At 38.3% G+C, this 12,405-nt stretch overlaps 1 protein-coding gene across 1 annotated transcript in view; it reads left to right on the plus strand.

Moving 5' to 3' along the window:
• maco1b (macoilin 1b) overlaps nucleotides 1-12,405 on the plus strand; it is a 102,908-nt gene that overhangs the window by 70,223 nt on the left and 20,280 nt on the right. The window contains exon 7 of the mRNA XM_059954551.1: nucleotides 1,306-1,810. Within this exon, the coding sequence (XP_059810534.1) occupies nucleotides 1,306-1,810 (505 nt within the window). The remainder of the gene's footprint in view (nucleotides 1-1,305; nucleotides 1,811-12,405) is intronic.

Genomic DNA, 12,405 nt, shown 5'->3' on the forward strand with positions numbered 1-12,405 from the left:
AGGCATGCACACAAAAAAAAGGGTTGCCGATGATAAAATAACTAAAATAACCAGGCCCAGAACACACACACTCCTGCAGTTCAACCATTTTTATTAGTGTGCCATGACTTATGTCTCCCACACAATTTAAAGCTGCTGGCTTTCTCTGTCTCTGATTCCTCCAGCGAGGGTTGGTTCAGGGACTTCTGGTTTCCTCCTCCTGATGTCAAAAAATGAGCTGACATTGTGAAAGAGAGCAGTTGTAGCACCACTCAGCCAGATTTTCAATCTCCCTCATTTATGCTGATTAGTCATCACCTTTGATTCAGCTAATGGCAGTAATGTTGGTTTGCATTGGAGCTGTGCTTAGCAGCACAGTCAGAAGTTTAAAGTGAGTAGAGCATGGTACTCATTTTGGGTTCTACCAGAAGCACTTGTAAGCTTGATCCATTCTACCATGGACAAAGGATCTCAATTCAGGAGGTAAGTGTGCCCTAACATAAAAGAAGATTTTGATCAAACAAGGCAACGAGGAATAAAACTACTGGGAAACATTGTTGATGGGAGAGAGAAAGGAAGGAAAAAATGGGAATGTGGGAGTGGTTCATCTCCAGCTTGTATCATGAAAAGGCCAAGTGAAGGCTGGAAGTCGATCATCCCTGCACTTGTGACAGTGCCTTAGGCCATAATGTTTTCATTTGATTCCTTATTAACCTTCCGGCCATCTCAAGATCAAACGTGAGGGATTTTTTTGATTATTTGGATATTGTCAATGGAACATCGCATCGTGTAATAAAGTTGCAAGGCCTATACAGTGTCCAGACTTGGCATACTTAACACACTTCTAAATGGATGGTAGAGAATTCTATTATTTGTATACGGTGCTGGAATAATATTGGTGCTTCTGTTTAAACTACGAGCACAGATTGCATGAACTTGTATGTAGAAGACTGAGAAATTATCTAATTGCAGTGTTTTTAAATGTTCAAATGGTGTTTATGAATTGTTCATAGGGAAGCTATCTTTTGAGCGAACTGAGAATGTGAAGAATATAAAGTTAGAATTGAGATTCATTCAAATATCAAAAAAAAATTCTTTATTAAATACGCAGTAGTTTGTAATATGTTTTTTTTAACGTAAGTGGAATGGCAATAAAATCTTTCATTAATCGTAATAGCTGTTGTGCTTCTCCCTGTAGGTTCCTTTATGAACTATTTTAAATATTTCAGTTTTCTAAGTTGGGATTGAAAGGGCATAACTTTTCACTTATGGGTCTTGTGCAAGCTTGCTTTTCTTTGGTGTACTCACTTTGTTCTCTCCTCTCAGCTGCTGCAGCCAAAGGAATCACAGATATGGATTCTGCGCAACTCCCCCAACACAATGGAGGAATTCCAGCAGGTAGAAAATTAGCAACAGCTTTACCAGAACTAGAATACAAAGAAAAAGGGAAAGATAAGGACAAAGAAGCCAAAAAACCCAACCTTGGGATTAACAATAATATTTTGCAACCTGTAGACTCAAAAATACAAGAAATTGAGTACATGGAAAACCATATCAATAAAAGATTGAATAATGAGCTTGTAGGAAGCACAGAGAATCTCTTGAAAGAGGACTCATTTACGGCTTCTTCAAAAAATTACAAGAACGCTACTGGGGGAGTAAATTCTTCACCCAGAAGTCACTGCACGTCCAATGGCAGCATTCCTTCCTCCTCTTCCTCTAAGAATGAAAAGAAGCAAAAATGCACTAGCAAGAGCATGAGTACACATAAGGAAATAATGGAAAACTGTATACCTAATAATCAGCTCAGCAAGCCAGACACATTATTAAGGTAATAACTTTATTTTAGTATTTGAAGCTTACTTGTGTTTCCTTTGTATGGCAATATTGCTTGTTCAAGGCATAGTTGGTATCACAGTTTTTCAGATATGCTGTTTTGCAACAATATTCTGACAAAAAAAATCAAAATGAAGCAAGTGTGTGCAAAATTATTTATAATTTTTGGTATCAGCCATAAGGTGAATTTTTTTCCAGACTATCTGGACTAAAGTTGTTATTACTAGCCAGTATTTAACATGTACTGTTTTATGACTTGGTATAATTGCAGCTAACCAGAGCTAAGTTTGTAACTTGGATATTTTATGAGAAATCTTAACTATATACATGTGTGCAATAAACAAGATGCTGTTTCTCTGAACCAGGGTGTAAAGTACAGTAATACACATAACACAAAATCATTTGCGAAAGTAAGGATAAAATCTTCAGATGAATCACACATAAATAACAAACTTAAATGCATAAGTTAAATATTGTAAGGTACAGAACAAAATAATCAGTATATCATAATTAACGGATTGATTTGTAAGAGCCTTGATCAAAGAAGCCAGTAAATAAACTGTTTAAGGCTATCTGTATTTCTTCCATGCCTATTTTCCAGTTTTAAAAGAAGGAAAGTTTGAAGCTAATTTCTGATTTTTTTTTTGTTAGGAAATGGTTGTTCTCAATCAGTGCATGATGTAAAAAATCATGTTTCTTGTTGCTAGGTTAAAATTATCAGCTGTTTGCTTTGTTCCCCAGTTAAAGTAGACTAATTCATATCTGTACCTTTGAATGTGAAATGCCCATGTTGTCTTGCATATTTAAAAAAAAAAATCAAAGTAGCTGCTGCTGAGTGACAGTTTCAAAGTCTTTTAAGTGTGTTTGTTCCAAGGATACAGGAACCTGCTGAGAGCAACCTCCATATTTTAAATATTAATCTCTTCTTTGAATTCAGTTTATCTGCTAAGGATAAATTTTCTGCTTTAGAAGACACTTAGCTTGCCAAAAATTTTGAAGAAGTAGGTTTCTCAGTTTCGAGAGCAGTTGGCTCTGGTGTATTTTTCTGTATGTCAATGCTGCAGATGGTCTTGAAATAAATAATTCTGTTTTTTGTTCATTTCGGAGCAATGTAAAAAGTGTAAACGTTAACACACTGAAACATGTTAACATATGTTTTTATTTTGTTTTGCTTTTTTCAAAGGTCAATTTTCATACTGCCTTTGTGAATTTTCATACTGGAAATATCCCTGATACCACTTTGGAGTGGATGTTACAGTGCTTGTATGCTATTACATTTTTGCAACTGAGATGAGAGGGTCAACTGCCAGCCATTTAAAATCTTTACATGTTGGAATATTTCTGTTAATCTTAGTAATTTTAAAACTTTTTAGCTCCTTTTATGCATTCTTAGGTCATGTAACCTTACAATTTTTAAAGACTGCACTTTATGCTGTTAAGTGGCAAAGTGGAGTGAGATTATGTACAAAAGGAAGCAAGAGACAGTGGGCATGCTTGGGGATTGAAAGAGTCTAAAATCTTTACCATGTCAGAGGAAGGAGAAGAAATTGACAGTTCATGACTTGGGATTTATATGTGCCTCTCTTGAGGTGGACCCTAGTACTGTGATGAACAATATTTTATTGTGGAAGTGCTGCATGATGATGCTCTACATTTTTGGAAAACTGATTGACTTGAAAGATTTTTTGTTAATTCAATTACTTCCTATAAAGTTGCATTAAGAATGCTAAGTATTGTAAACCTCTTACAATAAGGTCAATTAATTTACTTTCTTTCGAGAGGCCCACATTGCTGAACCACTCAATGTGAAGCATCATTATGTCTCTTCTGCACCTCTATAAACTGCTTATCACTGCTTAATCAGATGTGTTATCCTGTAAGCAAGAAATTTGAAGGTTTCCTCTTGCTGTTTATTTGCTGTAAAGGATATGCAAACTCCACACAGCACATGGAGGGAGGATCTAACTTGGGTTTCTTTCCCTGTGAAAGCTCCATGACTGAAAACTACACCAAAGGATTTAAAGTATATTTATTATCAAAGAATGTATAAATTGTACAACTTGTGATTCTGCTTGCAGGCAGCCATGAAGCAAGAAACTCAAAAGAACTCAATTTTTTAAAAAGACCAACACACAATACGGGGGGGAGGGGGGGAGAGAGAGAAAAGACACAATTCACGCAAACAATAAAAGCAAGCAACAACATTCTGAATCAAACAGCCCATAGACCCGGGTCCTGGTGCAGCCAGAGTAGGCCCATAGCCTCAATCTCAACTCATCACACAGCAGGCCACTGTGTCAGTCTCATGGATGAAATTGCATTCTTTGGTTTGAACTTGAATGGATGTTATATTCACAGAGCTGCTTAGTGGGATGTTCTGCGTATTGGTTGATCACCAATGAGTCAGTGGCTCCTGTGCAATTTTAACTGGTTTGGCAATATTTGTCAGTAATTTTAAAAAACCCAAACAGCATCCTTCACGATATTGAAAACATACTAACTTTTGATTACATGTAGGAAAATGATAGCAGTATTTTTAACTTAAGGCATCTGTAGTGAACTGATAACAATGCCTCAGGTAATTAACATTATGAAGGTAAAACAATACAGCTAATGGAAAATGATGTGAAAGGTGGTTAAAAGGCTTTTAAGAAGGGCCCCAAAGAAGAAAGAAACTGGAGAGGCTTAGTTATTTAAAGACAGAATTGTGGAGGTTTCAGAAAAGATGGTAAGAATTTGAACAGAAGGCTGAAACTTTAAATTTCAACTGGAATGGAATGAAAATGCATTTAGAAGAACTAAAAGGTAGACGTTGGTCAGGAAAACATTTGAGTAGTTGAGCCTGGGCATGAAGGTAGGCTGAAGTGGAATATCTTTAGGTCTTTGCTTTTTGTTTTAGAATAGAATAATTACTCTTTTTTTTCTTTATAATTATTCTATATTAATGCATGTTTTTGTGTTGTATTGGTTTATTATTGTCACCTGTACCAAGGTACACTGAAAAGTTTGTCTTACTATTTGTACAGATCAGATTGTAGCAGTTACTTTAAAGCAGTCCAAAACCACTCAGGAGACCAAGCGTGGTTGGGGTTGGGGGGGTGTTGATGCTGTATGATGCACTTTCCACAATATTGAAGTTCCAACGTTGAGGGAAGTGCACTTGTTACTTAATTGAGAAACTAGCAAAGATGAAGTATCTTCTAATGATAAAACTATTGAAACTAAACAAGCAATATAACAAGGTGTACAGTCTTAGTGTATTCAAACATACTTAAACCAGGCAGGTTTAAACATACTTAAACAATAAATGAAGCAAAGCATAACTAAGCGAAGCAATCAACCAAAACAAAATTATTCCCAGCTGCCTCTAACCTTAACCAGATTAAAACTGGACTATAGACAAAGTATGAATACGTAACTATACTCTCCTGCCATGCCCCCCAACCCGTGTGACAAATTACCCATAATAAATGTGCAGCACAAAATGCAGTACGGACTCAGAAAATAGATACATGGCTCCTACACAGTGTATTGAGCTAGAAGCTAAGGTAAGACAATAACAATGCAGAATAGAGCGTAAAAACTACCAAAAAAAGAGTGCAAGATCATAACATAGTAGATTCTGAGGCCAAGACTCCATCTTATTGTACAAGAGGCCTATTCGAGAGTTCATTAATAGTGGCGTCAAGGCTGTCCTAGAGCCTGGTAGTACATGCTTTCAGAAGTTTGTATTTTCTGCCTGATGGGAGAGGGGAGAAGTGAGGTTGGTGGAGTCTATGAATATGCTGCTTTACTGAGGCAGCGAAGTATAGAGATAGTCCATAGAGAGCAGGGTTGTTCCTGTAATGTGCTGAGCTGTGTCCACAACTCACTGCAGTTTCTTGCTGTCACATACTTTGCATACAGACATAATGTTTACTATGATGCATTGATAAAACTCATTTAAAGTCAAAGGGGAAGTGCTGAATTTCTTTAGCTGCTTGAAGGATTTAGTGTCATTGGTGAGCTTTCTTGATCGTGACATACTGGATATATTCATACCTTGGAACTTAAAGTTCTCAACTTCATCAGCATTGATGTAGACAGGAGCATGTGCAATGCCCCCCCCCACCCCCGTTCTGAAGTCAATGACCAACATTTTTTTGTTGAAGTTGAGGGAAGAATTGTTGTTACCTAAAGTCTCTCTCCTTGTACTCTTTTGAGATGCGGCCCACTACAGTGATATCTAAGTTACAACAGAATCTGACCAGGCAGTCATGACCATACAAGAAGTATAGTAGGAGGCTGAGGATGCAAACTTGTGGAGCACCAGTATGTAGAATAATCATGGCAGAGTTCTTGCTGCCTTTCCTTATTGATTGTGGTCTGTTGGTCATTTGCAGGAGGATGCATTAACTACCATGGACCAGAGTTTGCTGATGAGTTTGTTTGAAATAATAGTATTGAAGGCAGAACTGTAGTCAATAAACAATAGTCTGGTGTAGGTTTCCTGACTATACAGATGCTCCAGGGAGGAGTGTTGGGCCAAGGAGATGGTGTCCAGCATAGATCTGTTCTGGCAGTTGGCAAATTGCAGTGTGTCGAGGCTATCTGGAAAGCTACAATTGATTCACACTGAGACCAACCTCTTGAAGCGCTTCATAATGATAGATGTTAGAGCTACTGGGCACTAGTCATTAGTGTTTTTAATTTTCTTGGTTACCGGGATGATAGCAATCTTAAAACAGGGTGGGAACCACGGTCTGAGAAAAGAAGAGGTGAAAATTGTCTACAAACACCCTGCTAGCTGATCTGCACAGGATCTAATGACATGGGTAGGACACCATCCAGCCCCATTGGTTTTTGTAGGTTCACCCTCCAGAAGACTGATCTTTTGTTCATGACAGTGACGGTAGATTCAGATGAATTGGAGACTGGTGTTGATCTGGTCACATAATGTTGAATTAGTAACATCAATGGCTGCTTTAAATCTGCACTCTGACCTTTATATGACTGCACATGATCTGAAACTGTTTGTCCTGCTATATAATTGGTTATATTCCCAAAATATATCTCATGGCCAGGATTTCCCCACTTGTTTTCTCTAGGCTTTTGATGTCAAGTTTAGCCTGTGTGATTTACTCCATTGTGTAAACCAGACTTTTTTCTTTTCCATTAGTCCTTGACGATAAGGATCTTGTTGCTTGCAGCTATGTTTTTTTAAAAGAATGGTGGTGATAAGCAAATAAACTAAGCAATTTAATTCTCTACCAGCTTGATCCCAACTTTGTGTGTTCCTGCACAATTCTGTGTTTATTATGATCGAAGTGCAATGTAAATTCATTATCAAAGTACATTTATGTCACTATACATGACCCTCAGATTCATTTTCTTCTGAGTATACCCAGTAAGTCCATAAAATAATAATTGTAACAGAATCAATAAAAAGCCGCACCAACTTGTGCATTCAACCATTGTGCAAAAGACAACAAACTGTGCAAATACGAAAAGAAGTAATAATAAATACATAAGCAATAAATATTAAGAATATGTGATGAAGAGTCTTTGAAGGTGAGTCCATAGGTTGTGGAAGCATTTCAGTGATGGGGTGATTGAAGCTATCCCCTTTGGTTCAAGAGCCTGATGATTAATTGGTAATAACTGTTCCTGAAACTGGTGGTGTGAGTCCTGAGCAAGAAGGGAGCATGTCCTGGGCGGTGGGATTCCTTGATGATGGATGCTGCTTTTCTGCGACAGCATTTCAAGTAGACGTGCTAGGTGGTGAGGAGGGCTTCACCTGTGATGGTCTGAGCCGTGTCCGCTACTTTTTTGTAGGATTTTCCATGCAGGAGCATTGGTGCTTCCATACCAGGCTGTGATGCCGCTAGTTTAGGTTTTCTTGAATCGGGTTCAGTTTTAGTCACTTCTTGAAATGGGTTTCATATGCTACAATAGCCTCTGTAGCAACACATTGCATCTCTTAATGTATGCATTCCTTTTTGTGATTCCGTATGTCATCCGTGGTTCTGCTGGTAGCACTGTGTTTGAGATTCTCTGGTGATCCATAGCTATTCCAGAGATTGGAGCACACAAATCAAGATGCACTGAGGAAGTGGTGGATTCTCCAAAGATTCCATCTTCCTATTTTGAGAAAGAGTAGGGGATTATTTCCTCATTCAGATTCCTAAATATTGTGTAAGTTGGCAGATGTTCCTTGCTTGACAGAAGTTTCTAACTTTCAAAAGTGCTTATATAAATTTCTTGTATAAATCGGTAAATTGTTTGAAAAGTATAGACAAATGTCACATCTTTTGAAATATGAAATGAAAAATTCAACAGTAGTTTGAAAATGATTTTCATGGTATGACTGATTTTTCTGAAGCAACATTTCTCTATTCTACTTTACTGTGTTCTTGTGTCTGGAGTGGAGACCAAGCTTTCAAAAGTTCATAGATGTTGGAAAAGCAAGGCTGATTATTCCTTGAATGGTACTGTATCTTGTCTTATGGATAGTTTCACCTGAATTTGCTAGCATGTTTAATACTGCCTGTACATTATGAAAAGTGATGAGCAAATATGAACCTAGCAACAGTTTGTTTAACTTTCTCTCCCCATCTTTGTCTTGTTTTCACTACCAAATATAAGAAGCTCATCCATCATATAAAAAGTATAAAAAAGTATTCCCCCCCCCCCCCCCAGAAGTTTTCATGCTTTATGGTTTTACAACATTGCCTCACAGTGGACTTAATATGGCTTTTTTTTTGACGCTGATAAATAGAAAAAGATTCTTTTGTACCAAAGAGGCAACTGATATCTACAAAGTGATCTAAATTATTTACATATATAAAACAGTAAATAAATAATTAATTATATAAGTATTTCCCCCTCCCCCCTAATATGACACAAAAAAATAATCACTGGTGCAGCCAATTAGTTTTAGAAGTCACATAATTAGTTAAATGGAGATCGACTCGTGTGCAGTCAAGGTGTTTCAATTTTTTTGTAGTAAAAATGCACCTGTGTCTGAAAGGTCCAACTGCTGGTGAGTCAGTATCCTGGCAAAAACTACACTATGAAGACAAAAGAACACTCCAAGCTTGTCTGCAAAAAGGATATTGAAAAGCACAAGAAAATTTCCAAGACACTGAATATCCATTGGAACACAGTTAAGTCAATCATCAAGAAATGGAAAGAATACGGCACAGCTGTAAACCTGTATAGAGCAGGCCATCCTCAAAAACTGAGTGACCATGCAAGAAGAGGACTAGTGAGGGAGGCCACCAAGAGACCTATGACAGCTCTGGAGGAGTTACAAGCTTCAGTGGCTGAGACAGGAGTGACTGCGCGTACAACAACTGTTGCCCAGGTGCATCACCAGTCACAGCGTTATGGGAGAATGGCAAAGAGAAAGCCATAGTTGAAAAAAAAATTCTCATGAAATCTTGGCTAGAGTTTGTGAGGCTCTGAAGTCAGCTGGAAGAAGGTTCTATGGTCTTAGAAACATAGAAAACCTATAGCACAATACAGGCCCTTCAGCCCACCAGGTTGTGCCGAACATGTGCCTCCCCTAGAAATTACTAGGCTTACCTATAGCACTCTATTTTTCTAAGCTCCATGTACCTATCCAAAAGTTTCTTAAAGACCCTATCGTATCCGCCTCCACCACCTTTGCCGGCAGCCCATTCCCTGCTGCACTCAGCGCTCTGTGTAAAAAAAACTTACCCCTGACATCTCCTCTGTACCTACTCCCCAGCACCTTAAACCTGTGTCCTCTTGTGGCAACCATTTCAGCCCTGGGAAAAAGCCTCTGACACTATCTACATAATCAATGCCCCTCATCATCTTATACACCTCTATCAGGTCACCTCTCATCCTCCGTCGCTCCAAGGAGAAAAGCCTCAGTTTACTCAACCTATCCTCTTAAGACATGTTTTCCAATTCAGGCAACATCCTTGTAAATCTCCTCTGCACCCTTTCTATGGCTTCCACATCCTTCCTGTAGTGAGGTGACCAGAACTGAGCACAGTACTCCAAGTGGGGTCTGACCAGGGTTCTATATAGCTGCAACATTACCTCTCGGCTCCTAAATTCAATTCCACGATTGATGAAGGTCGATACACTGTATGCCTTCTTAACCACAGAGTCAACCTGCTCAGCTGCTTTCAGCATCCTATGGACTTGAACCCCAAGAACCCTCTGATCCTCCACACTGCCAAGAGTCTTACCATTAATACTATATTCTGCCATCATATTATGAAACCAAATTGAGCTTTTTGGCCGTCAGACTAAACACTACGTGTGGCGTGAGCCAAGCATCGCACATCCACAAAAACCCACTATTCTGACCGTGAAGCATGGTAGTAGCTGCATCATGCTGTGGGGATGCTTCACTGCAGCAGGCACTGGAAGGCTCGTGAAGGTAGAGGGTAAAATGAATGCAGCAAAATACAGGGAAACACTGAAGGAAAACCTGATACAGTCTACAAGAGAACTGCGACTTGGGAGAAAATTTGTTTTCCAGCGAGACAATAACCCCAAGCATAAAGCCAAAGCTACACAGGAATAGATTAAAAACAAAACAAGTTAATGTCCAAGTCAAAGTCCAGACCTCAATTGAATTGAGAATTTGTGACTGTACTTGAAAAGGACTGTTCACTCATGATCCCCATGCAACCAGACAGGGCCTGAGCAGGTTTGTAAGGAAGAATGGCGAAAAATTGCAGTGTCTGCATGTGCAAACAGTTAGAGACCTATCCATACAGACTCAAGGCTGTAATTGCTGCCAAAGATGTGTCTACTAAATACTGACTTGAAGGCAGTGAGTAATTATGCAATCAATTAGTTTGTGTTTAATAATTGTAATATATTTAGACCATTTTGTAGAAATTTGTTTTCACTTTGACATGAAAAGTAATCTTGATCAGTGTCAAAAAAGCCACTGTAATTCAATGTTGTAGAATAACAACACATAAAAACTTTCAAGGGAGGTGAATACTTTTTATAGGCACTGTACGTTTGGTTCTAGATTTTTAAAAAGTTTATATTAATAACATTTTAATGTTTAACTTTCAAATTCTTCCATTGCTTTGACCTTTTCTAACGCTACACCACTGGTGCCCCGACCCAGCTGCCTTCTCGAACTCCATGCTCCTTCAACTGTGGCATTCCTTCTTTCTTTTTTGATCTATCTTTGGTAGCTAATTCTCTCACTAAACTTTTCTGTGCCTTTGCTTTTTCCTCCTACAGGATATACTTCAAAACCTATCTTCTTGCACGTAATTTCTCAAAAACCTTCCTCTCCAGCATCCTGTGCCTTTTTTTGTTACTGATCTACATAAAAGCAAGTTGGTGCTAACAGTTTATTAAGATTCTGGTGTGAAAGACAAAATGCATTGGGCCAAAATAGTATTTGAGAAATTTCTTAAGGGCATATTTTACAAGCACAAGATTCTACCAGTAAGCAGAAAATAATTTCAGTGATTCTCATGGACTGTTAATACCAGAAATTTCCAACAAATAGTGTTTATTACTCTTTAATAAAAGCCTACTGAATACTTCAGCCTGCTGCACATGTACTCATTGTGGTAGGTACAATGTGCAAAGTGCTGCTATGCAATTTTTATGCTTCTGTTGGTGAACTGTTATATTTGCATGGATGCTGTTAGCCTTCAAACTTTGACTCTGCAAGTTCCTACCAGTTTGTTGGAATGACAAAAAAAGGAAAATGTCTTGTGTAAACACAAAGTCTATAGATGCTGGAAATCCAGAGCAACACACACAAAATGCTGGAAAAGCCCAGCAGGTCAAGCAGCATCTATCAAAATGAATAAATAGTCGATTTTTCGGCCAAGACCCTTCAGGGCTTCATTGCATGCAATTTTTATAACTTATTGTTACAGAGCTTCTTAGAAAGAGTGTTACAAGCTGACACAAGGAAATCTGCAGATGCTGGAAATTCAAACACACACAAAATGCTGGTGGAATACAGCAGGTCAGGCAGCATCTATAAGGAGAAGCATTGTCGACGTTTCGGGTCGAGACCCTTCGTCAGAACGGAAGAGTTCTGATGAAGGGTCTTGGCCCGAAACGTCAACAGTGCTTCTCCTTATAGATGCTGCCTGACCTGCTGTGTTCCACCAGCATTTTGTGTGTGTTGTTACAAGCTGACTTTTGTTTATTGTTGATGTGCTTTGATGGCTGTTGATATATTTGCAAGAGTAATCTGTTTTCAATCTTGATATCAATGCCAAAGAACAAAACAATAACTTTCTAATATAAAGGATTGTTTTAAAATCTTGTGTGAAGTTGATTAAAAAGTTTTAGTTCAGTCACAAAAATTAGGTGGAATTTATTATAGGTGAGTATGCAGCAGCTGTGGTCACCTGTGGGGTCTAGGGTTACATTTAAAGCAGTGGATCATACCTTTTATGCTTTAAATAAGAACTTAGTTATGCATATCAAAAAAAGTGTGGTATGTTTTGGAAAAATAAGAATTCTGGCACCCCAACTGTTAGTAATCTGGAGCTTTAAAGTTGCATTAATGTGGACCAAATGTTCACACTAGTCTTCACAAGGAAATGGGTTGGGAAAGTGAGTTGCCAAACCACTGTG

This window comes from Hypanus sabinus, chromosome 30 (genome assembly GCF_030144855.1).
Source record: "Hypanus sabinus isolate sHypSab1 chromosome 30, sHypSab1.hap1, whole genome shotgun sequence".
Taxonomy (NCBI): domain Eukaryota; kingdom Metazoa; phylum Chordata; class Chondrichthyes; order Myliobatiformes; family Dasyatidae; genus Hypanus; species Hypanus sabinus.